Below are 26,726 nucleotides of genomic sequence, written 5' to 3'. Positions count from 1 at the left end.
GTCAATTTTGACGGATACATATTCGGTTAGTTCCGCTTTTAATTTACTATTGTTTTCTTGGCATTGTTGGCGGACGTGCTCAATTCGAGCAATAAGATTCTGTTCGGTCCTTTCCGCCTGTTCCTTTATTTCCTGTGTCTGGGTATTTAATCTCTGATCTAATTCGGTAAAGTTTGCTCTTAACTGATTTTGTAATTCTGTTTGATTTTCGGCTAGTTGATTTTGGAGTTCATTTTGTATAACGGATAAGTCTCGTTTTACCTCCGCTTGGCCTTCGGCTAATAGAGACAACTGTTGCATAATAACAACTAATGTGTCAACAACAGTCTGATCAGCTGTTGTATGAATGTTTTCTGAACCATCGGGATTATTTATATTGCTACCGCTAGCCACAACAGTCTCAGAATTGCTATCCGTGGCCTCTGCTCCTGCGCAAACAGCTGAAGGCTGTTGCACTTTTCGTTGCTGATTCAATGACATTTTAAATGCCGCTCTAGTAAATACCATTAAATAACTGTCAATATCAGATTCTAATCACTAAATACAGTTTCAAATTTACTGTCGTAGACACACTTAACTTTCAAATTACCTCACAGTTGGTATAAGGTTCAACGCCCAGATACGAAAATCACACAATATACAGTTCTACAATCTAACTACTATCTGGAAAAAAGTTCTTTCTAAATTGATTTCAAACTATTTTAACTACAGGATAAAAAAATTAGATTTCTCTGGTCTTGTTCTGAAGTCTCGGTGTTGTCCACTAGTTGAAATCGTTTCTTGGTATCAGCAATCTTTTACTATGGGCATCGAATCTCTCATCAGATTAGTTACCTCTCGTTCTCGTTGGTTTTCATGAAACAAAAAATACATATATTATATAACAATCCAAGAGAGTCCTGTCACACTGGCGCCACTGTATTTTTTTCCTTCTTTTCTACGTAATTCCGTAGCTCTCAATTCGTTCGAGCAATCAATCATTCATGATAGGAAACACAGTCATAGCTCAGTCACTCACATTGACTCTGAAATCAGGCGATGATTCTTCTTCTCTGCAGGCTCGTGCTTTGCGGCAGTCTGCTCATCTGTACAAATAAAATGCCTCGTAATTTTGGGAGCGTTGTATAATCAGTCGGGAAACCTCATATCAAGCGGATATTTGGCTTTGATGAAGTTCAACCTTCCGAAGAAGTAATGGAGCTCTTGGATTATTAAATGCAGTTTCGTATCCAGTCTTTCGGAAGTTCCCTTCTGATTAACAACTACGCAATATATCGATAAATATCATTAATTCTCAAATTTCAAATACACACCTTTTATTTGAAGGAGCAATCTATATATATTTTCTTTTTAATCGTACAGTTTCGTCTCAGTTATCTTCTGTCATAAATCTCAATAATTAGATTACAGTTCTTCCAAACCAAGCTCAGGCTAATCGGCACGAAGACAATCTCGGAAGCCCCTTTCTTTCTTCTTCTTTTTTTTTTTTTTTTTTTTTTTTAACAACCACCAGAGAGAGTACTACAAAGAATACTTATGCGCTCATGGCATAGCTATTGTATGAACTACTTTTCGCATGGATTCTGCGAATATGAAGATAGAAAATTAGTAAACATCATTCAAGGGTAGAATTGTATCTGAATAATTCATCGAATATAAAGAGATATTACATGCTCACCAACTTTTCTTTCTTTTTTAATTTTTACCCCTAAGGAGAGGGAGTGGGAAGGAAACGTTGTACATTTATGTTTTTCTTTTTTTGTTATTTTTATTTTATTTTAATGTCCCAGGAAAAACAATCACTTATGAAAAAGATGGGAAAGGAATATAGGGCCGAAGTGACACCCTTGTCACTTCACTGGGAGTAATAGCCTATTCCGCGAAACTGCGTAAACCTAAGACTCCCCACAGCTTCCGGGGGCGGGTGGGGGGGGGGGGGGGAGGGTCATGAAACATGCTGCCTAGGAAGTTCACGAAGTGCGTTTTGTATTTAGAGTGACGTTGGGTGATTTCGTGTTGTTCTAGTAGATAATACCAATAGTGCATGCCCGATATCACGATCCGCGAGAGCACGTAATTCGATGCGTGTCCTCCAACCCGCCGGCCGGGGTGGCCGAGCAGTCCTACACGCTACAGCCTGGAACCGCGTGACCGCTATGGTCGCAGGTTCGAATCCTGCCTTGGGCATGGATGTATGTGATGTCCTTAGGATAGTTAGGTTTAAGTAGTACTAAGTTCTAGGGGACTGATGACCTCAGAAGTTAAGTCCCATAGTGCTCAGAGCCACTTGAACCACTTGCCCTCCAATCCAGCGGATTGTCGATGTTCTCTGTGAGGGGAAAAAGACAGCGTCTGGGAAAGATAAAGCGTCCGTCGTGATCGTGGAGTCATCGGTGCGTCGGAGGAGTGCCATGATGCGTTGCGTCAGCCGCCAAACCCCTTTGCCTTACCACACTGCAGAAAATGTTTGTCGGTGTCCTGCATGCCACATATAAGGCAGAGCGGGGAATGTACTATGTGAATGTCGTACAGTCGTCAGCGGGTGGCTGTCTTGGAGTTGAAGATGTGTACCAAGACGATCTCGCTGCCGTGGCGAAAGGAGGTGCATTCACAGCTCATCAAATCTGTCGCCAATCCCTCGTTGGGTATTGAAGTTCGACAACATTGCTGCAATGATGACGCCTCAAGTATCGATATATCTCTCGAGTAGTGGGGATCCTTATAGAAGGTATCTGTAAATGAACATAACTAAAATCAACAAAGAACCGCGCGACGTGAGAAAAAGGCGATATGATGCCTACCGCCACCGGCGGTTGAGAAGACGCACGAAGAAACACGTCCAGGATCGCCGACGCGATGCCATGTTGCAGTTGGTTCCATGTCCGTAGCGTCGCTCGCAGGTATAGAGCTAGAGCCTTGTTCCGCACACTCGTGAGATTAAGCCCTCCAGAATAGTGTGGGAGAGTTAAAGTCTCTAATTTGAACTTAAACAGCATCCCTTAGCTGACATAGTATTCAAAGGCCGCCATTAGCCTGTCAAGAATACCATGTGGTATTGGCAGTAGGTTCAAATCCTGCCTCGGGCATGGATATGTGTGATGTCCTTAGGTTAGTTAGGTTTAAGTAGTTCTAGGTTCTAGGGGACTGATGACCACAGCAGTTAAGTCCCATAGTGCTCAGAGCCATTTGAACCATTTTTTATTGGCAGTACCCGTGTCAGGTGCGGCAATCGCGAGGCCAGATGAACATTAGTGTATTTCACCCTTTGGAGCAGGTCGTGGGTTCGGAGGGAATTGCTATGTACGTGCAGTTGGACGTGCTGGAACAGACGCCGGTAGCTCGTCGCCGCTGATTGCCGTAGCGATCGGTTGAACAATACTCCTAACCGTCGCAAGATATCCACAGTCGTAAACGAACTGTGCAGAGCATCCAGCCCCCGACCAATGTGCATAATCTTCGTTTTATTCATGTCGACCCTGCTACACACCGCTACTGCATACGTAGTAAGAAGGTCAGTCACTTTACGTACTTCGTTCTCTGACCGGACGAGTATCATCAAATCGTCGGCATATGCACGACACGTGAAGGAACTCGCACGGAATCGGACGCTTGTAAGAGTAAGGAGCGCCGCGAAGGAGGGGCATAAGGACGGTAATAAAATCCTGAGGTATAGCTATGCGTCGCATGATCGAGCCAAGGAAATCATGGTTGAACCTGTCGAAGGCACGATCAAAATTCACTGATACGAACGTTGCTCACATGTGACGAGCGTCCGTCAGGGAGATGATGACACGGTATTCGCCTAGGATGGAATGGATATTGCTCCGAACCTCTAGACAAGCGTGGTCTGGTGTAATGTCTTGGATATTACAGTCTTGAGCCTTGCCGCCAACATTCGCGCAAAGATCTTATAGTCAGTACTGAGCATCGTGAACGGTTGAAATTGATGGGCGCTGACACTCCCTGCCGATTTCGGTATTGGTATAAGCAGCCCCGCCATGAACTACGAAGGGACGTCCGCGTCAGGGCTCAATAACTCATTATACACCTGCACACATTGGGACTTCATCAAATCTGCAAATTCGCAATAAAATTCGAGTGTCAACCCATCTGGGCCAGGGGATTTATGCAACGCACCCTTCATGAGTGTCATCTTCCATTAGCAATTGCAATAACGCCTCTGCTTCCGGACCATCCACCCCCGTTTGCATCTGACGCAAAATTTCTTCTCCTATCCGTTTTTCCGTCGGCGTCCCAGTGAAAAGGAGGCGGTAATGCTCCAGAAACCCAGCAGCAATGTCTTATTGTAACGTCAAGGGCCGATCATCACCATCATGGAGCTCTGTGATCAAGGATAGACGATTACGCGCATGCCCCCTAGACACATGATGCATGCAGATACGTTCTCCATCGACGTTGTCCAATCACCGAACACGGACCGAAAGTCCACCAATCGACGTCTCATTATCGATAAAATGCACGCCTGAATGCGATGGACTTCCGCTTAACTCCCTGGAGGACAGGTCACGGACCACCATGTAGTAAGAATGAAGTTCATCTCGGTGCCATCTCGGTTTTTCCTTGCTATATGTTATGAGAGCTCTTCGTATCGCCGGTTTTGCACATTTCAGCCACTATGAAAGAACCGTACGGTGCATCGGCAGATGACGAGTGCATGTCTGCCATGTTTCTTCGATCCGTTGGCGACATTCTGGATCCACTAAATAAGGATGAATTAAGTTTCCACGAACTACGCCTCCGTCAGACCCGCTGCCGTGGGAGGGTTAACGTGCATAAATGTGTAAGATGATCCTTAAAAGCTGTGGGCCAGGGTTCAGTAGCCAACACGTGATCTCTTAATCTGTCAGAAACATAAATTCGATCCAGCCTGCTCGCCGATTGGCTAGTATAAAATGTGTAGCCCTCTCGCTGCCCTTGGATCTTTTCCCACGTATCCATTAGTACCATGTATCGGCAGGTCTTGTGCATTGCGTAGCAGGAGCTCAAATTAGGGGTTTGATTCTTTGGTATGAGAACACAGTTAAAATCCTCTCCTACCAAAATGTAGTCATATCTGCCATGGAATAGGAGCGCAATCTCCTCCGAGCATAACTGCGCACGCGCCCGTCGATTGTTAGATCCGGAGGGTGCATAGATGTTGACAATACGAATGCCGTTCACGGTCATCGCTATACCCTGAGCCGAAGGGAGGTAATCGAGGTCACATACCGGAATCCCTTTCCGAACTAATATCGCTGTACACGTCCTATATCTGGAGTCGGCGCTAGGTAAGTGTTGTAACCAAGCACGTCGGGAAAGGCAGCATTGCAGATTTCCTGCACCAGCAGAATATCCAAGTCTGTGGCATAAATCGTGTCCCGGAAAAGTTGCACCTTTGCAAGTGATCGTGCGGTGTTAATGTTCACTGTTCCCACCTTATATGCTTGGTCCGTCGTCTTCGTCATGCTCGTGTCATGTCATTGGGAACTCCATAGACTTGGTCCACTGGTCCACTACTCGTGCTCAGGGGGTGCCCGCCAGTTGGCTGCCCTCCGCTGTTTTCGTTCTGTGGTGTGCATACTATAAGTGAGTCGTCATCAAGTGGGGATGCCAATTCCTGTATCTCTTCGGCTGGTTCTGCCCAGCCGCGTTAGTCATCAATCCCAGAAACGCCCCCTGCTGCATTTCGATTTGGCTGCCGGGACATTCCATGTGACTCCTCCGTTGGCAGTACCGGGGCAGTCGGTGTCAATGAAGAGGGACCGACTGAAAGGCAGGACATCCGGTCACGATCTGAAGGAATCTTTTCAGCATCCTCTAAAGGTACGTGTTCCATGTCAGACGTTTATTCGGCTCGGATAACTTCCGTGACCCCTACGACGTGTCACCCGAACTTTCTGCGACGCTTCGGCGATCGTTGTTTGTGCGTCCTGCCCTCTGCCGTCGTGGTCGACGCCTCACTGTGTTCGTTGGTCCGTTGCTGCCGCCACTGTTTCGACCTCCACTTCCATGCCGCGTGCTACATGCGAGGGTGCGGAAGGTGCCTCCCTCATCTGCCATGAAGTGGGTGTAGGGCATTCTCCGTGTCACCTATATGCTCCACTAACTCGGTCTGCTCTTGCGTCAACACGTCCGTGCTACGCTCTGAACTCGGCAACACCTCCCGGCGGGCCACCCACACGTACGTTATCGGCAGTTGCGTGGGAAAGTCTCGCTGTGACGTTTCTCCACGTGGCAGTTGCGTGATGCGGCGCTGTATGCACTCCGAGCGGATATGTTCTCCTCCACCACAGCCAGAACATGTGCGTGGCTGGCCATCGTAAATCACAATAGCTCGACATCTTCCAATACATAAATATGAAGGAATATGTTTGTTAAGGAGGCAACGGCCTTGCCGCAGTGGTTACACCGATTCCCGTGAAGTTAAGCGCTTATGTGCGTGGTCAGCACTTGGATGTGTGACCATCCAGGCCGCCATGCGCTGTTGCTATTTTTCGGGGTGCACTTAGCCTCGTGATGCCAATTGAGGAGCTACTCGACCGAATAGTAGCGGCTTCTGTCAAGAATACCATCTTACGACCAGGAGAGCTGTGTGCTGACCCTACGCCCCTCCTATCCGCATCCTCCACCGAGGATGACACGGCGGTCGGATGGTCCCGGTAGGCCACTCGTGGCCTGAAGACGGAGTGCTTTTTAATGTTTGTTAAGGAGGATCCGCACCTATTGGACGCCGATTGGCACGGGATAGGTGCTAAACCTCGCCAAGCGTTCAGGCATATGACTGAGTACTGTTCCATATGATCGCAACGATTCTGGTACCTCAAACGGCAATTCAAATATCCGAATGATCCTTTCACATGCAGCTTCATCGGTCATCTTGACGTATCTTGTACTGCTTACAATGGGTAGGTGTATTCCAATTAGGCTTGTAGCAGGTAAACGAACTTCGTCCCTCAAAAAACGCTCTATTTCGAAAGCCTTGGGTCTAGCATATTTGTTGTCAAACGTAAATTGGAGCGTAGTCTTTCTGAAATTGTGTGCCATGGTGATCTAGTCAGACAACAACACGCATGAATATCAGCGATGTCAACACTTCCTCTACCACGCTCGTCCGCGGCCGGGACAACAGGTCCGTGCCGCGTAACTGCTTAATTCAGACTGTGCCCAACTGAGCATCCAAACACGACTCGTGACCCATCCTCATAGGTCTACCTCAGCCAGTACTTCGTCTCCTACCTTCCAAGCTTCAGAGAAGCTCGGCTCTGTCATGTCAGGAAGTTTCATATCAGTGCACACTCCGCTGCAAAGTGAAAATTTCATTCTGGAAACATCCCCCAGGCTGTGGCAAAGCCATGTCTCCGCAATATCCTTCCTTCCAGGAGTGGTAGTTCTGCAAGTTTTGCGGGAGAGCTTCTGTGAAGTTTGGAAGGTTGGAGACGAAGTGCAGGCGGGAGTAAAGCTGTTAGACGGTTCCTGCGTCGTGCGTGGTAAGCTCAGTTGCGCCTGCACGGTAGCTCAGCGTGTTCCGTCAGAGGGTTAGCTCCCTCTGGAATAAGAAAAACTGAGTTAATGAGTCACCGATGAATGTGAACAAGCGTCATGGGATGCCCGTCCCGAACAAATAGAACGAACAAAATGAGATACCAAAAAAAAAAAAAAAAAAAAAAAAAAAAAAAAAAATTGGGAGAGCACTTAACCACGAAAGGCAAACGCCTCTACTTCGTGTCTCTGTCCCGCACACAGTTTTAATCTGCCAAAAAATTTCAATTTTAAAATTATCTTCAAAAGCTGTAATAGATCCTAAAAATTACATTAATGGTTACAAAACTGTTTTAAGCAGAACAACATAACAATCTTAGCCAGAAGATTGTACGATATATCTGATTCTGATTAAGTATATTGAATAAAACCATAAGACTCAGGTCATATTCGACATCTATCTTAAAAACAAAAATAACCACAAGCCATGATTTTGAATTGCAGCACTATAGCATTACAGGTGTGCAGATCAAATGGCAAGTGCAGTCGTACATTAATATAAGATTCTTCTAGACGCAAAACTTGATTTATGTATAACAGAGCACAGTGGTGCCATCTAGATTACAGATCCCAAGTCATGACTTGTGATTATTTGTGTTTTTAAGAAGGATATCGAATATGACAAGAGCCGTTTGGCTTTACTCAGTGTACTTAATCAGAATCTGATGTAATAAGTGAGTACCCTTATCATATGATCTTTTGGCTACAGTTGATCTGTTTAAAATAATTCTGTAGCCATTAATGTAACTTTAGAACTATTACAGCTTCTAAAGAAGACAATTTTAAAATTGTTGAAACATTGGCCACGTGTTCCAATAAATGTTTATTTGCAACTGGTTGGCTAATTTTTTTTTCAACCTCTTCGACTTCACTGCCACGCAGCTGCTGAAATCGCAGCCATATTTAAGATTCATTCACAAAATATTAACACTTTCTTCTTTTGGTCGCAAAGCCAAAGATTGTTACGTGAAGCTCTCCACTCGTGTAGATTGTCAGCTAACCACCAACCTGGGGTGGTGAATCTCTTCCCAGACTCGCCGATGAAATTGATGCTCTCCAGGTTACGAACAGGATACTTACCATTGACACAAGAACTCCTGCTTACGTAGGATGATCCAACAACATGCCATACTTGTGGAGTACTGTTTCCAGTGCGATATATTTTAACCATAATTTGTTCAAACTTACTTTAGGATTGACACTTCGGTAGGAACACGTACGGCGGGGAGCAGGGTTGCCGTGTCCCACTTAGAACACACACCTAAATCACATTTCAGTGTACAGAATTGGAATTGCCACCAGTGTGATCTCCAAGCCATGTGCAATGTTTTCATTTTAGTTTTATTTGCGGAAGGAAATTTTTAAGACGATATTCATGTAGTTACTAAAATGGACGTCCTGACGGCGTTGCTGACTTTTCAAAATTACGGAAACTTTATTGTTATTCAATTTATGTGACGACAACGTGCGAATACAATTTAAGAATACCACATATTTTCCTTCCCTCCGAACTGGAACTCTGTCGGAGATCTCTAACCCGAGACAACTGAGTTAAATTCATTGCATAATATAGGACGTTAGTTTTATAATCAATTCGTTATTACGTACTGTAATCATTTTTTTAATTTGCAGCACAACAAAAATTATACCTTCCTTTTCACCTTGGTAGGCGTTTGTAAACAACACAATATTATGTGACGTAGTCGCTTAGTCGCTGTAATAATTTAACAGTGAAAATTGATAGCATTGAATCGTTTTCCGGTCTTCACGCAACACAAAAACGCGTTTCGAGAGACAACTCTCTCATCATTAGGTTCTCAGACTCAGCTAATAAGGTAGACCTTTAGTGTGTAAGCTCAGAAGCTGAATCTTACAACCTGATGATGAGAAAACTGCCTGTCGAAACGCGTTGTTGAGTCGTCTGTAGGACAAAAAACGGTTCAACGCTACCAGTTGTTACTGAATAGTAGAAAGGCTGTGTTATATTCACCAAATAACTTTGGTGTCCAACATAAAGGTGCCAGAATGCGAACCTCCTAGCACAGAAAGCTGTTGCTGTATTCAGGTGGGTTGCTTGCTCTCAGCAGCTGTCTTATGCAGGATAAATTAGGCTACAACAAAAGTAATATTAGCAACACAATGAGTAACAATTAACAATCACTCCAAAACGGAGATAGTCTCTTCAGTATACAGGATGTTTCAAAGTCACAGAGTCAGATGTATGGGGGTGATAACTCAAGTCACGGGGAGTAAATTCTGCTTATTATTGACTATGCTCCTGAGAGGAGGCAGGGCGGAGGCTCTCCGCAGCAAGTGTATGTAATAGATATTGTCTGTAACCCAGTCATCTGACCCACGTGAAAGGGGCTAGACCGAGCAAAATTAAACTTCCTGTTTCGCATTTAAAATATCTTACTCTGCTTACAGCTACTCGTTCTTAAGGTTTTCTTGTTGAAAATCGCTCTTTCACTGGGATAGGTAGCATGCAGTACGCCTCATTAGTACACCACACTAGTTTTGTGAAGTCGTGTCGTCCTTGATTCTTATGAGTTCTTGTAGTTTCCTTCTTTCATAGTTGCTTCCTTCCACTAGCTTCCTGTGTGCTGGAACTGATCCGTCATATTTGTACAAGGGGAGTAACTTTTCAGACGATTTAAAGCGTCTCTCGGGGATAATGGGATAATTTCCTCTCAGTGAAGCCCACAGATTAATTTCCAAACGAGGCCGAGGCAACTACTTTATTTTAAACGCAGGAAAGCAGTAGAGTTTCTAGAGTTTTCCACAACAATCCACTTCTCTTCTGAGCAACTACACGTCTTTCCACTATGGGTACCACAACAAGACATGAAGGAAACGCTCCTTTAAAACAAGCGAACTCCAGGACAAAATACATTGTAAAGAAAGTAAAAAAAAGATAATTTACTGTCCGCCGCAGCAACTAATGTATTCCTTGCTTGTTTTCTGCAGAGCATTTAAAGAAATACACATATTAAACTGAATAAAAATGGAAATGAAGTGTTACGTTGGTTTACAAAATTTTGAATCCAGTCTTATGCCATAAAAGTAATCCATCTAGCTCATGTTATATTAACAACACCAAACATGAACCTAAGCAGGTGCTCAAAGTGGCGAACTTCCACCTGATTACAGCCGTTGCGGTCTCTTTCTAAGATGCCAGGAGTGGTCTGAATGGCATTACGTGCTGCTTGTATTCGTTCGACTAGAATATCACTGTGGTGTACAGGCGTAATACACAAGCTACGTTTGATGTGACCACACAGGTAGAAATCAACTGGTTCATGGTCGAGGTGAATGTGTGCCCATGGCTCAGGGCGCCTGTCTCAACTCAGTTCACACTAAACGTGGCAGTGAGGTGCTGACCCACACAGTGATTAAAATATTGTGGGCGCAGTCATCTTGAAGCCACATTTTCACTTGTACATTCAGTGGAAGATCTTCTAGCAGCTTGGGTACGACATCTGCCAGAAAGTTGTGACACATTGGGCCGTCTAGACGAGGTGCCAGAATAAAGGGTCCGACAATAAGTTCGCCGACGATGCCCGCCGACATGTTTACTGGAAACTGTTATTGGTGATGTGTGACCACGATTTTACACGGGTATTTTTGTGCCCACGCGTTGGTGTTGTTGGTATTCATATAGCAGTCTCTCGTAAGACCACTTCGCTAAGACCACTTCGCCTGTAAACAACCGACATTATACAAACTATGGCTCGGCAATGCATTGCTACATAAACCAATGTAAAAATCGCATAAGATGTTCGGAGTCAGCTGTTCCAATGGCCTGTACCTCTTGCAAGTGTAAAGGGTGCTGATGTAGCGCTCTCCACACGAAGGTGTGAGTGACGTCCATATCTCTTGCGATCGCTTGTGCTCTTGTTGACTGATTCGCCTCATCTGTGCCTAGTACTTTCTCTTCAAATTGCAACGTACGTTGGTGTGATACTGCCTCTCAGAGCAAGTGTGATGCTATGCCACAGTCTGACATGCGGAGCAGGTGACTGGATTGTAGGTAATACACATCGCATACGCACGACGTAGCTAACTAATTTTAAAAGACGCCTAACGTTGCAGGGAAGCGTCAGTGTCTCTAACATAATTTGTTCCCCAAGACAAGGTGTATCACACCTAGACGTTTGATGCAAAGACTTTAAAACATCCTGTATAACTCAAATATTAATGGTGGTAATGAGCAACTCAACTTTTCACTTTTCCTGCTTTTGGGCCGTTCTTTCATTCTATAAATGCTGATACTACACTTTGCTTGGGCTAAAGAGAGTGGATTACAGTTCTGTTCCTGTAGTTGACATCACATGGTGTAAGAATGGAAAACATTTTATTCCATTCCATAGCGCCAAATCTATGAATGTAATCTCTGTTTCCTTGTTTTCCCTAAATATACCGTCCATTACTAACCGCAGCACAAATATTGCTCCTCGGGCGCACCTGTTCCTCTTAAAATCATAAAATCAGACTGATCTTCTCCTAATCTGTTTAATTTTTCCCACCATTCTTTGATAAAGTATTACTCTGGGTGTTTTTAAAGCACGTAAAACCAGACTGAGTTCACGGTAACTTTTGCGTGTGTCTGCTCTTGCTTTCTTTGAACGTGTACAGTAATTGTATTCTTTACAAAATCTGATGGAGCTTTGTCAGTTACATAAATGTCGTTTGCAAGCTTTTGTATCTGTTACTCAAGGCTTTGGCCTGATGCTCACAAGAGTACCGCTGGTATTTCATCAATCCCTGGGTATCTATTCCTTATGAATTTGTACAAAGCGTTTTGAAATTTGGAAAAGACTATTGTATCTTTCCTGTCATCTTCGCGCACCTAGTTTTTCCCGGTCAACTGTACAGGTGGTCCAAATAATGTTTTCATTTTCTTATTTCTTGCTTCCATTACTCAATGACCTTACTCGTCTCTAACGATCGTGCTCCTTATTTCGTGCTGTCTACAGTGAATGCTTACATGTATATGTGCCGCATCCGAGACATCATGAATCAATTTGGGTATCTATCTCGTTGCATTTTATCGCTGCCCATTCTTCTTCTGCTTTGAGTGGAAAACGTCGTAGTTGGGCTGACAGCTCATGAGAGGATATTCAGTTTCTATGTCTGAAGAGTATAGTAACATTTACGCTTGCAGTGGTTCCTCTTTGAACAAGGTGTGGCTGGGTGCGCTTGCAGGTGTGCAAGCTGGTGGTGACGGTGAAGCAGGTGCAGGGCGGGCTGCAGGACAGCGACGTGCTGAGCTTCTGCGAGGCGGCCTTCTGCGCCGTGGGCGACGCGCTCGCCTGCGCCGACGCCTTCCTGCTGCGCCAGATCGTAGACTTCTTCGAGGACGTCCGCAACGACAATCGCTGCCGCGCCGCGCTGTTGCGCTATGAAAAGTACGGAGCTCACAATTCGTCTTCCCTCCGTGTTAACGGTGCACGGACAGATATGTGAAACTTTTCACTGCCCTTTCTTCTCATTATTAAAGATAGCAACGGTTTACAGGAATTATCGATATTATGTAGAAATAAAACCGGCGTACATAAGTACACTCTAAGACAAAGGAACGACGCACAACCAAGAAATCATCCGAACTGGATGCGGTGTACGTGTACAGGTAAACAAATGATTACAATTTCAGAAAAATTGGATGATTTGTTCACGAGAAAGAGCTTCACAAAGTGAACAAGTCAATAATGCGTTGATCCAAATGGTTCAAATGCCTCTAAGCACTATGGGACTTAACATCTGAGGTCATCAGTCCCCTAGACTTAGAACTACTTAAACCTAACTAAGCTAAGGACATCACACACATCCATGCCCGAGGCAGGATTCGAACCTGCGACCGTAGCAGCAGAGCGGTTCCTGACTGAAACGCCTAGAACCGCTCGGCCACTCCGACCGGCTGTGTTGATCCACCTCTGGCCCTTACGCAAGCAGTTATTCGGCTTGGCATTCATGACACAGGTTGCTGGGTGTCCTCCTGGCGGATAACGTGCCAAATTCAGTCCAAATGGCGCGTTAGATCGTCAGAATTCCGAACTTGTTGAAGCTCCCTGCCCTTAATGCTTCAAACATTCGCAATTGGCGGGAGATCCGGCGACCTAGCTGGATAAGTTGGGGTTTGGGAAGCACTAAAACAAGCAGTAGAATGTGCGGGCGAGCATTATCTTGCTGGAATGTAAGCCCGGGAATGGCTTGCCCTGAAAGGCAACTAAAGGACGTAGAATATGGTCGATGTACCGCTGTGCTGTAATAGTGTGGCGGATGACAAGCTGAGGGGTTCTGCTATGATATGAAATGGCACCCCACACCAGCAGTCATGGCTGTTGAGCCGTAAGGGGGCGAGTCAGCTCGATATCCCACCGCTGTCCGGAGCGTCTCCAGACACGGTTTTGCTGGTCATCTGAGCTCGGTCCGAAGCGAGACTCATCATTGTAGACATTACAACTCCACTAAATGAGATTCCTTGCCGACGACGTGTCTGGAGAGGCCCCGGACAGCGGTGGAGTGCCGAAATGACCGCCGCCTGCCATGAGACCCTAAAACCAGCCGTGTGGCTTAGGATGCCATTTCTTTTCATAGCAGTACCCCTTTGGTTGTCATACGTGGCATCCTTACAGCATAGCGGTAGGTTGACCATATTCTACGCCGTTCTGTTGCTCTTCGTGGCAAGCAATCCTTGTCTTAGACTTCGGCGAGATAATGCCTGCCTGCCGCCGGCAAGATTTTTTACTGCTTGTCTTCGTGGTTGACAAACCCTACCTTGGCCAGCAACGCCGCCGGATATCTCCACAATTCAGAACTTTTGGCGCATTATGGGCAGGGCCCTCGAACCATATCGGGATTTTGACGATGATACGCGCCAGTTGGACAGAATTTGGCACGATATCCCTCAGGAGAACATCGAACAACTCTGTGAATCAGTCCTGAGCCGAATCACTGCTTGCCTGAGGGCCAGAGGTGGACCAACGCGTTATTTTGTTGGTGCGTCTTATTTTTGTGTCAGAGTGTGCACTTCACTGCCGATTTAGCGACTGCATCGAAGCATTTTCCCAATATATATGACTTTAATCATTTTATTTTGTACATTCTTGAAGTGGGTATTGGACGTACACAACTGTGAAAGCTTAAGGACGAAAATATGAATAACTTCCGCGTGATTTGCCTCTGCCAAGTAACTTGGACCACACATAAAAATATATGCTTTAGTGTAGTACAGAATGTAACTGAAACAAATACGAAGTGAGACGAGCAGAAATAATAATTTTATTTAAAGACAATAATCACACTGAAATCGACGCGATTTGTGATGGTCTAGTAGACATTATAAAAGGCAGCAAATTGTTCTTAATATGATGTTTGATTGCCACGGACGGCAGTTCATCCTGTGCAACGTGATCCCAGGCTGGTTACAAGGTCGCTAAGGAGTTCTTGTGGTACTGCGCTCCGTTGCTCCATCAGTGTGGCTGACAACTGCCGGATGGTCGTTGATGCATGTGGGCGTGCTGCGACATCCCACAAGTGCTCGCCTTTTGTAACGTCCAGGGGATCATCATAAAATGTAATTTCTGTTCGTCTTATTGCGCGTTTCTTTCAGTTACCTTCTGTACTGTACTATACTTTACCAGCTCCCAAGTTTCATCGCTGTATGTTCTTTGGCAGTGACATATAATGCGAAAGTTACTGTCGTGCTTAAGTTTTGCACAGCACCTTATTTTTCACCGTACTTCACACATCCTATCAAATGACGTTATGAGCTCTGCGCGCCAACTTACCTGTGTAAATGTCGTGTTTGAGTAACTACTGCAACGTTCATCCATCTGAATCTGTTCGCTACACACAAACGTGGACCTCTCTATAGAAATTGTGTCCATACAATACTCTCTATTACCAAATTAACTATTGTTTGAAGACTCTGGAAATTTCATATCAACCTATCACTTCCTTTAACAATTTAGCATACTGTTTTCCCTCTGATAACTGTGTTGCCACAGTTCTAACATATTTAATCCTCTATAACAAATATTCTTGATTTTAAAAACAGTGAAAATTTTTGATAGAAGTTGTGTGTAAATCAACAATGACCTACCTCTCAAAGAATAAATATAAATAGTAACAGTTTCCTGTTTTGAACCTAACAACTATTTTCTTTTTCAAATAAGAGTCTTCCTGGGTGACATATCAATGATCCGATACATCAAAATATCGATATTGTACGTTCGATATAGCGTCATTGCAGTGATCACTTATGCGACGTATCGGAAATTCGATGTGTGGATTCTTCCGAAAATTTTACCAGCTCAAATAGTACCACCTGAAATTGCTGCCGTAAATATGTTTGAAATACTGACGGCAACTTTTGTTTTAGAGCAGAAAATGAATTGATTTACACCAGCATCCGTGATAGCTGTAAAACATCCTAGAATGTATTAACTCTAGGGTCTGTCCCTTTAGTATGCATACTAGAAACGCGAGGTCTATGTCAAGCAGTTATGATTGTCCGGGTATAGGATGATCCGTTTTAACACTTATTATAGCCTCAGCTCAGCGTTTTGTTTTTTTCTTTTTTCTCAGTGTGAATTTCGTCCTCATAAATTTCGTCTACTTTGCTGAAATTTGGCTACTGATGGAGTCATATTTATTCGTATAAAAAGTAGCATTAACATTTCAAGTATAGTTGCATTATGACTAAAGGAGAAGACAACAACGCTTCTCTCTCTGTCCATATACCGTATTTTACGGACTATGAAACGCACTTTTTCTTAGAAAAATTGTCTCAAAAATTCAGGCACTTCTTATACTCGAAATTAGCATAAAAATGTCCACTGTTTGATTCAAAATTCCCACTACTCTTAAAAAAGGCCATATATTCCATACAGCGGGAAACCTATCTCTATCTGACAGTAGTAGTGCACCGATGCGACGAACATGAGTTTGCTAACAACGTCTCCTTCTCGCCCCGCCATCACAAACCCAGAACATTATTATGCGTCATTGGACTCTACGGTGCCAGTGAACTTGAATAGAAAGTGATTTGTGTCATTGATAGCAGAACAATACTTTTGCTAGTAGCTAATTTCGCAATGGGAAAAAATGAGGGCTATAAATTGAAAGAAATAACATATGCAGAAGAACGTGGAAACAGAGCAGTTGAGCGATGTATCAGCCGTCCACCGATAGAAAAAACCATCGCGATTGGCGGGCTAGTAAAGAGGAAATGAGAAAAATGAGGAAGACTAAATGTGCAAAAATAGGACTGAATGCAAAATGTCTAAAAATAGAATATGACATATGGATTCAAGGACACAGTCAAAATGGCATTGGAATTAATACAAGAACGATTCAAATACGCGCTCGTAAGCTAGCACTAGAGTGGAACTTAACAGACTTTAAGGGTGGAGTTGGTTGATGCTACAGGTTTATAAAGCGTCAAGTACATAGCATGCGAACTAAAACCAAATTATCTCAGAAAATGCCACAAAATTATGAAGAGAAAATATTATCTTCCCCTGTCGCTTTATTATTCAACATCGAAAGGGAATTAGTGTGGAACTAAACCAAATAGCAAATATGGACGAAACCCTTCTGACATTTCATCTGCCGAGTAACAGAACTGATACCATGAAAGATGCTAAAACTGTGACTTTAAAAACAAGTGGACATGAAAAAATGCACTACACTGTTGTCCTTTCGTGTTGTGCTGACGGAACTAAGCTTAATCCAATGATCATTTTCAGTAGCAAAACTATGCCAAAACCTTCCGAAATATCGCTAGGAGTTTTTTTCATGTACATGACAAGGATTAGCTGGGCAAGGCTGGTATCAAATTATTGATTAACAGAGTGTGGGAGAGAAGGAAAGATACGTTATTGAAGAATAGTTGTCTTTTTGTGTTAGATCAGATTGGTGATACTTTGAAAAATTCTGTGAAAAGGAAATTCAGACAGGGAAATACAGAGCTTGGTGTTATTCCGAGAGGACTTCCTTCACAATTCCAACCTTTTGATAAATAAAACATTTAAAGTGTATATGAGAGAGAAAGGAACAAATGGATTATGGATGAAGCCCATCAAGAATTCACGACCAAGGGAGCTTTAAAACGACCTACAATCAAACAAGTGTGTCATTAGGTAAAACAGTAGTGGTCTAGAGTGAGGGAAGACATTATTGTTAAATCTCAAATCTTTCAAGAAGTGCGGCATAAGTAACACACTCGATAGCAGTGAAGACCATCTTATATATGATGAGGACAAATATGACGAAGAAGATTAAGAAGAAGCAGAAAGTTCAGATGACGATTTTCCGGGATTTTAAAGGTCAGTTCGGTTTTATAAGCTAAGAGTTTTTTTAGTCAGGCTTTGCAATCTAACAACAAAAATGGTAAAAATGTTATTTTTTTAAAATGCTAAAAATTAAGGGTGTCTTATCTGTAGTGTCTTATAGCTCGTAAAATACGGCAAGCAGTGAAAAAGGAGCAGGTAATAAGCTAGACGTAAGAGTAGTGTGAGCGAAGTTGACATCGACTTGTGGCAGCTTCCGGAAGGACACGGAGGGCGTGCTGGGCCAGCTGAAGGACTCCCCGAAGCCGCAGTGCGTGTCGCTGCTGCTGCAGTTCCTGCTGCCGCTGGTGCAGCTGCGCATCCGAGAGCTGGCGCCGCTCTACCCGGACGTGGCCGCGCTCGCGCTCAAGTCAGTGTCAATTATTATGTTGAAATAGAAAGTTTTCTCTATTTCGTGTGGCGCTCTTTAGTGGTAGCTAAAAGATTAATTTTGATAAGAGCAAATTAAATGGAGTTCCGTTAATTAAAAGAAGCAGCCAAGTAAAAAATACGAAAAAATATAAGTTTAAATTATAACATGGCACAGATAAATTTACCACTAAGGGAGAGAAAATTAGTAATTTAAGATTTTGTCTACTCTGCTTTGATACCGTGGAGTGGACTGACCACGCACATCGTTTGTTGACCATATGCCGATCATTAATATTACGCGTTAAGCACAGAGGCGCTGCCCGGAAACGGCGTTTACAGATCGGCTTAACAGATCTCAGGGATGCACGAGTGGCTGCTACAAATTCGAACATCAGTGCTGTTCGACAGCGGACAGCAAACGTTATGTCGGCAGTCATGCAGTTCTCCTAGCTGGAACGTAGAAAAAGTTGGCAGGCAAGGTTTACATTGGTAAACAATAACCATAATTCATATTTTGACGACACTTTTACGCAGATAAATATTTCACACACCTTGAAAATATCTTTTAACTACAACTTCCTGGTACAAAATCATTCGAGAGAGTGATCATTTTGAGAGAGTGGGGACATCAATAAAGAGCGGGCTTCAGGAGAGAGAGAGAGAGAGAGAGAGAGAGAGAGAGAGAGAGAGAGAGAGAGTTGTCCAAAAAGTAGGTTCCTATCGTTCGCGAAATGGACACCACAGTGAAAACCTGATGAAGTTTGGAAAGATGTATTGGGTAGTGTCTCTAGTATGGCCGTCGATCGCATCAAGACACTCTTTTCAGTTGTGAGCGCACTGTGAGCGAGTAAAGGTGCCTGGAACAAGGATGTCTCCCGCCAAGTAGGAGGGCCCGCTGAGAGGCTTCGCCTTAATGTATGCAGCCCACCTGACACAACTGCCACGTACTTCCTTCTTCACGATAATTCCCAGCCGCACTCTGCAGGGGCAGTGAAGATGCTCCTGCAGCCTTTTTGATGGGAAGTGTTCGATCACTCACAACACAGCCCTAATTGGCTCGCCCTGAGTATCATCTCTGTTCACGTGTAATGCTGGATACGAAGATAAAGACAACACTTGGGTGCAGCCTACACGCTATAGACCAGCGTAGGGAATTATCGGAAAGCACAGGCGGCTTCCTTCTATGACGATGGTATTGGGAATTTGGTATAACGCTCCGACAAATGTTAAAGTCAGAGCGGCGACTATGTGTAGCTAACTCTGCCAAATAAAATATTTCTGATTTTTAATGTGGTTTCCGTTTAGCGACCGATCGGAACTTATTTTCTGGACAACCCTCATATACAAGCAGACAACTGAACGTAACTTTACTGTCATTTTCCCTCAGTCTCTTTCTGTTCCCAAAGCCTCTTGTGTGGAAAAATGTTCAAGAGACTTCGTGTGTTTGCCTGTTACCTTTTCACGACTAAGTCGCTGAACCAATTTTGAAGAAATGTGGTTGAACCCAGAGGAAGAACATAGGTTACTTAAAAAAATTTGTACTACAACATATTTATTGATTTGAAGAATATAATGGAATTAGGAAAACATACTTACTTTTTGAAGAAGCTCTTTACTCTTTGACTTTTGAACTTTTATCATATTTGTGGAAATGTTTTTATTGGTTTGCATGTTCTACATAATGCGATTCAACTTAATGAATACATTGGTTGTACGATCCTCAGCGTGTTTAATCCATACTTCCTTACTGATATTATAAGTGTGAAAGTAACTTTTTCAGTTAACGTTTTCCCACTGAACCAGTTTCGTTGAAATTTGGTATGCAGGTAGCTTGCACCGTGACGAAGAACATAGGATATTTTAGGAAGAAAAAACAATCCACTCCTAACAGCGTGATATGGGGAATGGAACATCTTTTTTTACGTCAGTGAACATAAACCGCATTAAAAGTTATTAAATGTACACGTTACATAATGTATACTTACTTCAGTACCACAATGCATATACCTCTGCTCACCTCGCTGGGCAGTGATGTTTCGTGTGCCACCACATCGTGTGAGTAGAGGAAGTAGCGTGGAGAGGGGAGGGAGGTGCCCATCACGAGCTACGCTTACCCAAGAACAGGCAGCTAAGTGAGAGCAGCCGACTTAAATGCACATACAATAGCTCGCTTACTCACCATCACTCATGACAGAAGTACTGATATCCGAGAGTATCTCTGGGTATCACATAGTTGTATATAAAATCTTTCCATAGTTGCAGATCACAAAAATTTCGAGAGTGATTCATGCCCATGTAGGAGAGGCAAAATCGATAGTTACGTTCAACCCATAATTACGAATCGAGTGACTGAAACCACAGGTCGATTTAATCAAGTGCATACGCTTAATATGCAAATTTCTCTTAGAAAATTAATTTTGCGCACATCATCAAAGTGTCACGGAAACATGTGCCTACCACACAGGTAAGTCAGAATAATTACGTGATTACCATAAACATTAATTTATTAAAAATTCTGATATGACATTAGCAGGCTATAAAAATCTGTTTTGATTCCAATTTCGTTCGTTTGTCTACATGCCCCAAAAACGTAAAAGGGGTTGTTCAGTGAAGCCTCCCTCAAGGGTTAGCAACGCAGACTATGTTTTTAGCCGTGGTAGCACACTACCAGAAACATTGAGCTGCCCTTCATTTCGGATCATTCATATCGCATTAGTTTCTCGTTCATTTTCAGTTAAGAGTCCGCGCAGGGTACAGTGACCGATGCGCAGTGACCAATTTTCTTCCAAAGAGCTGGACGAGTTCATTTGTTTATTCATAACGGCAAGCCGACAGTGTCTGCCACCTTTCGGCTGGTCGGTGATGATAGACTCGAGGCACACGCCCTGCGATCATTCTCAAACGATTTTACGAAAACTATTCGGTAAAAAGATTTCCTTCTTGCATTACTTATAGCTTTATATGCCAGGTTCATGGTGATGTGACCATCATTTCGTTAATGGTTATGGTTATTGTGATATTTACATGGAATTAAGACATTGCTAGAAATTTGAAAAAGTTCCCAATGAAAAATAGATGTCGCTATGATTTTGCGTTTGGTGCATATTACGTAATATGTTGCTGCATGTGAAATTTAGCTGTCATATCGAATTTTTCTTTAGGCTTGCGTCGAAGACTCAATCTGTCTCCAATCTTGAGAACATGGATCTTATGTAGCGCACTCATTTCCGATCGCGCCCCCCAGCGTTAAGAACAGAGCGAGATAGACACAACATTCATCATATTTCATAAACGATTTGAGGTACCGAAAAGAGGCTTTGGCAAATGGTAGCACTCTGCAAAACATTTGCACTCTGCAAAACGTCTTTATCTACAATGTTATTCCACTAACTACAGACTTTTTTAACTAAAGAATTTAAGTTTAAAGGGCTATGAAATGAGAAATGCTGTGGATTTGGGAACAATACAGTTGAAGACATTACACGTTTATTTTGTACCGAGGAGGTGCTTTTCCATAAGCTACTGACCTTACTTTTCCTCAGTTCCTCACTTAATTAACTTAACAAAACCACTGTTTCAGAATTCTCTCGCAATTGCGTCTGCATCAAATGTTTGTGAAGTGACATTTTGTAAACTCGGCTGTGTTTTGGCAAAAGAAGCAAATTTTAACATGGCAACAACAGAAATGTCTTAGTTTTACTTAAAATTCGCCACTCATGACTCTTCTCTGAAAATTGCAGATGTTTAACAAGCCAAACGAAAGTAAACTGATACACCTTCAGAGGAACTCTTTTTAGATACTAACCCAAGCAGAAGTGACAGACCTTCTTGAATGGTCACCGTGCAAGTGAGTAGGGGGACAACCTATGTGCCACCCCACTCTCCATTGTTGCCAAATTTATTCAAGATGGCGGCGATGACGTCACCCAAGATGGCGGCATGTAGACTTGGCAACAGCGCATGACGTCATCCAAGATGGCGGATTTTGGCGGGAAAATAGGTCAATTGTGCTATATCCACTAACCTAACCTCCAGAAAAAATGGTGGGAAGTTTGAATTTTGGCGGGAAAATAGTCCAATTGTGCTACGTCCACTAACTTAAGTCTCCAGATGAAAAAAAATGGCGGGAAGTTTGAATTCCAACAGGATAATGCATGCAAAGACCGTAATTGTCTTTATTATTATTACTGATTATCATTCATTAACATTCATTATCATTCATTATCATTTATTAACATTCATTATCATTTATCATCATTTATTATTATTTATTATTATTGACCTGCCTCCACTAAAAAATTCCCTCCAAATTCAAATTCCTACACGATATTCTCTCGAAAACTGTACTTCTATGTATTATTATCATTTATTATTAATTCAAGGTGTCCGATTTTCTCGGTGAGAAAGTGATTCTCCTTACATCCATAACAAAAATCTATCACAAGTTCAAATCCCCAACAGCATAATTGATCACATGTACGAGCTTTCTCCGTCACTTATCTTTTTTTTTCACTGGTAACCTATCATAATCGCATCAAATAATTAACTACACTTATAGTAATGTAATTCACGTCCTTTGATTTTGCAGGGGGGAAGGGACTGAAGACTCTTATTTCAAGCAGTACGGTCGTCACTTGATCTCCAACACAGTCAGCAGACACATCTTTGATATCACAGTGCAGTCACCATGACGTCCGCACTCCAACTGAATTAGTTCAAATCCTCGCCACCACTTGGCCAGCACGCGGTGACAATTTGTATACAACGTATATACCACTGAAGCCCATCCTGCAGAATGTGTTCAATCGATGAGTTATTGGTGTTCGACCGTAATGAGTTTAACAGCAGTGTAGTTTGCTTGCATACAGCCGAGGACTGCCCCAATAACCTCCTACATCCTGAATGGAAATGTGCATTAATCCTGGAACATATGAATAAGAACACAGTCCTCCAAATAAATTCCCTCCAACGAAGTGCTTTAAAAATGCATTACCCATCTCGTGGAAACATCTGCTTTTCTAAAGCCCACACATAAGCTCCCAGCCCACAAGAGACGACTGCCTCCGATCCAGCAGAGCGACGAACTTATCTAGTTCACGAGTTCTCCACTAGAGGGCACTTCGATAGGTCACGTGTTCACCTTATTCAACCAATAGCAGCACAGCATCATGATGATGTAGTTGGCTTCTATATAAGGAGGACTCAGCAGCTCCTCCAACTCTGTTCCAGTCGGTCAAGATGAAGCGTCAGTCACCACCACACCAGAATAGGAGGAGCAAGCAGCACCAGAAAAGTAAGTCCTCAAATTATTATTATGTCTTTACTTTCTCAGACGTTAAGTCTGGTTAAAAATGGAAAGTGACGCGGACCTTGATCAAGCGTCACTTCCTTTTAACTGTATCGTATGTGTTATATTGCATTTAGGAACTTTTGGGTAATTGAACATGTATCAATAATTACAGATTTCTGTAGTTGTATATATAAGTTTGGATGTAGCTGTATTGCATTGATGTACTGGTGGATATTGTGTGGTATGACTCCTGTAGTTGATAGTATAATTGGTATAATGTTAACTTTATCTTGATGCCACATGTCCTTGACTTCCTCAGCCAGTTGGATGTATTTTTCAATTTTTTCTCCTGTTTTCTTCTGTATATTTGTTGTATTGGGTATGGATATTTCCATTAGTTATGTTAATTTCTTCTTTTTATTGGTGAGTATGATGTCAGGTTTGTTATGTGGTGTTGTTTTATCTGTTATAATGGTTCTGTTCCAGTATAATTTGAATTCATCATTCTCCAGTACACTTTGTGGTGCATACTTGTATGTGGGAACGTGTTGTTTTGTAAGTTTATGTTGTGAGGCAAGCTGTTGATGTATTATTTTTGCTACATTGTCATGTCTTCTGGGGTATTCTGTATTTGCTAGTATTGTACATCCGCTTGTGATGTGATCTACTGTTTCTATTTGTTGTTTGCAAAGTCTGCATTTATCTGTTGTGGTATTGGGATCTTTAATAATATGCTTGCTGTAATATCTGGTGTTTATTGTTTGATCCTGTATTTCAATCATGAATCCTTCCATCTCACTGTATATATTGCCTTTTCTTAGCCATGTGTTGGATGCGTCTTGATCGATGTGTGGCTGTGTTAGATGATACGGGTGCTTGCCATGTAGTGTTTTCTTTTTCCAATTTATTTTCTTAGTGTCTGTTGATGTTATTTGATCTAAAGGGTTGTAGAAGTGGTTATGAAGTTGCAGTGGTGTAGCCGAAGTATTTATATGAGTGATTGCTTTGTGTATTTTGCTAGTTTCTGCTCGTTCTATAAAGAATTTTCTTAAATTGTCTACCTGTCCATAACGTAGGTTTTTTATGTCGATAAATCCCCTTCCTCCTTCCTTTCTGGTTAATGTGAATCTTTCTGTTGCTGAATGTATGTGATGTATTCTATGTTTGTGGCACTGTGATCGTGTAAGTGTATTGAGTACTTCTAGGTCTGTGTTACTCCATTTCACTACTCCAAATGAGTAGGTCAATATTGGTATACCATAAGTATTTATAGCTTTTGTCTTGTTTCTTGCTGTCAATTCTGTTTTCAGTATTTTTGTTAGTCTTTGTCTATATTTTTCTTTTAGTTCTTCTTTAATATTTGTATTATCTATTCCTATTTTTTGTCTGTATCCTAGATATTTATAGGCATCTGTTTTTTCCATCGCTTCTATGCAGTCGCTGTGGTTATCCAATATGTAATCTTCTTGTTTAGTGTGTTTTCCCTTGACTATGCTATTTTTCTTACATTTGTCTGTTCCAAAAGCCATATTTATATCATTGCTGAATAATTCTGTTATCTTTAGTAATTGGTTGAGTTGTTGATTTGTTGCTACCAGTAGTTTTAGATCATCTATGTATAGCAAATGTGTGATTTTGTGTGGGTATGTTCCAGTAATATTATATCCATAATTTGTATTATTTAGCATGTTGGATAGTGGGTTCAGGGCAAGGCAGAACCAGAAAGGACTTAATGAGTCTCCTTGGTATATTCCACACTTAATCTGTATTGGTTGTGATGTGATATTATTTGAATTTGTTTGGATATTAAGTGTGGTTTTCCAATTTTTCATTACTATGTTTAGGAACTGTATCAATTTAGGATCCACTTTGTATATTTCCAATATTTGCAGTAACCATGAGTGGGGTACACTATCAAAAGCTTTTTGGTAATCAATGTATGCATAGTGTAGTGACCTTTGTTTGGTTTTAGCTTGATATGTCACCTCTGCATCTATTATCAGTTGCCCTTTACATCCTCGTGCGCCTTTGCAGCAGCCTTTTTGTTCTTCATTTATAATTTTGTTCTGTGTTGTATGTGTCATTAATTTCTGTGTAATGACTGAAGTTAATATTTTGTATATTGTTGGTAGGCATGTTATGGGGCGATATTTTGCTGGGTTTGCTGTGTCTGCTTGATCTTTAGGTTTCAGATAAGTTATTCCATGTGTAAGTGTATCAGGGAATGTGTATGGGTCTGCAATGTAACTGTTAAATAATTTAGTTAGATGTGAATGTGTTGAGGTGAACTTCTTTAGCCAGAAATTTGTTATTTTATCTTTTCCAGGGGCTTTCCAATTGTGAGTAGAATTAATTGCTTGGGTGACTTCATGTTGCAAAATTATCACTTCAGGCATTTGTGGTATCATCTCGTATGTATCTGTTTCTGCTTGTATCCACCGTGCATGCCTGTTATGTTGTACCGGGTTTGACCATATGTTGCTCCAGAAGTGTTCCATGTCTGTTATGTTTGATGGATTGTCTATTTTAATGTGTGTCTTATCTATTGTCTGGTAAAATTTCTTTTGGTTTGTGTTGAATATTTGGTTTTGTTTCCTTCTATTTTCACTTTTTTTGTATCTTCTAAGTCGTTTGGCCAGTGCTTGTAATTTCTGTTTCTCTTCATCTAATTGCTCTATCGCTTCTTGTTGTGAGATTTTACCTAACCTTTTTCGTTTTTTTCTGACATTTCATTTCTTATAAATTGTGTTAGCTGTCCGATGTCCTTTCTCAGTTTTTCTATTCTGATCTGTAGCCTGTGTTGCCATGCTGGTTTTGTGGGTTTCTTCTGTGTGTTGGTTGGTTCTGATCTCTGCCTAGTGTGTATATTTAGTGTAGTGAGTGCTCCTATATAAACCAGTAGTTGTAACTCTTCCATGGTTGTGTTTTCATTTATATTGTTGTGTATGATTGTGTTGATAGTTTTTATTGTTGTTTCGACTTGTGGGTTATTTGGCGGTCTTTGCAAGAATGGTCTAATGTCTGTATTTGTGTCTTTGTATTCTATATATGTCAGCTGAAATTTTTCTTCTATATCTAACATGTGTGTCACTTCGTGTTCTATTTGTGCTTGTTCTGGTGGCTGTCTTAAGATTTCGTTTTCCTCTGATTGTTTAATTGATGCGTGTTGTTCTTTGTTTGTTTGCTCTGGG

At 42.2% G+C, this 26,726-nt stretch overlaps 1 protein-coding gene across 1 annotated transcript in view; it reads left to right on the top strand.

The window, feature by feature from the left end:
* Positions 1-18,271, top strand: part of LOC126441766 (sodium channel protein Nach-like) — a 193,252-nt gene extending 174,981 nt beyond the window's left edge. Inside the window, 2 exon segments of the mRNA XM_050090691.1 lie at positions 12,745-12,947; positions 18,088-18,271. Of these exon segments, the coding sequence (XP_049946648.1) occupies positions 12,745-12,947; positions 18,088-18,271 (387 nt within the window).
* The last annotated feature ends 8,455 nt before the right edge of the window (positions 18,272-26,726 follow it).

The sequence above is a fragment of the Schistocerca serialis genome, chromosome 1 (genome assembly GCF_023864345.2).
Source record: "Schistocerca serialis cubense isolate TAMUIC-IGC-003099 chromosome 1, iqSchSeri2.2, whole genome shotgun sequence".
NCBI classification, from domain to species: domain Eukaryota; kingdom Metazoa; phylum Arthropoda; class Insecta; order Orthoptera; family Acrididae; genus Schistocerca; species Schistocerca serialis.
The sequence above is the reverse complement of the archived record's forward strand: the minus strand, read 5'-3'. Positions and strand labels throughout refer to the sequence as shown.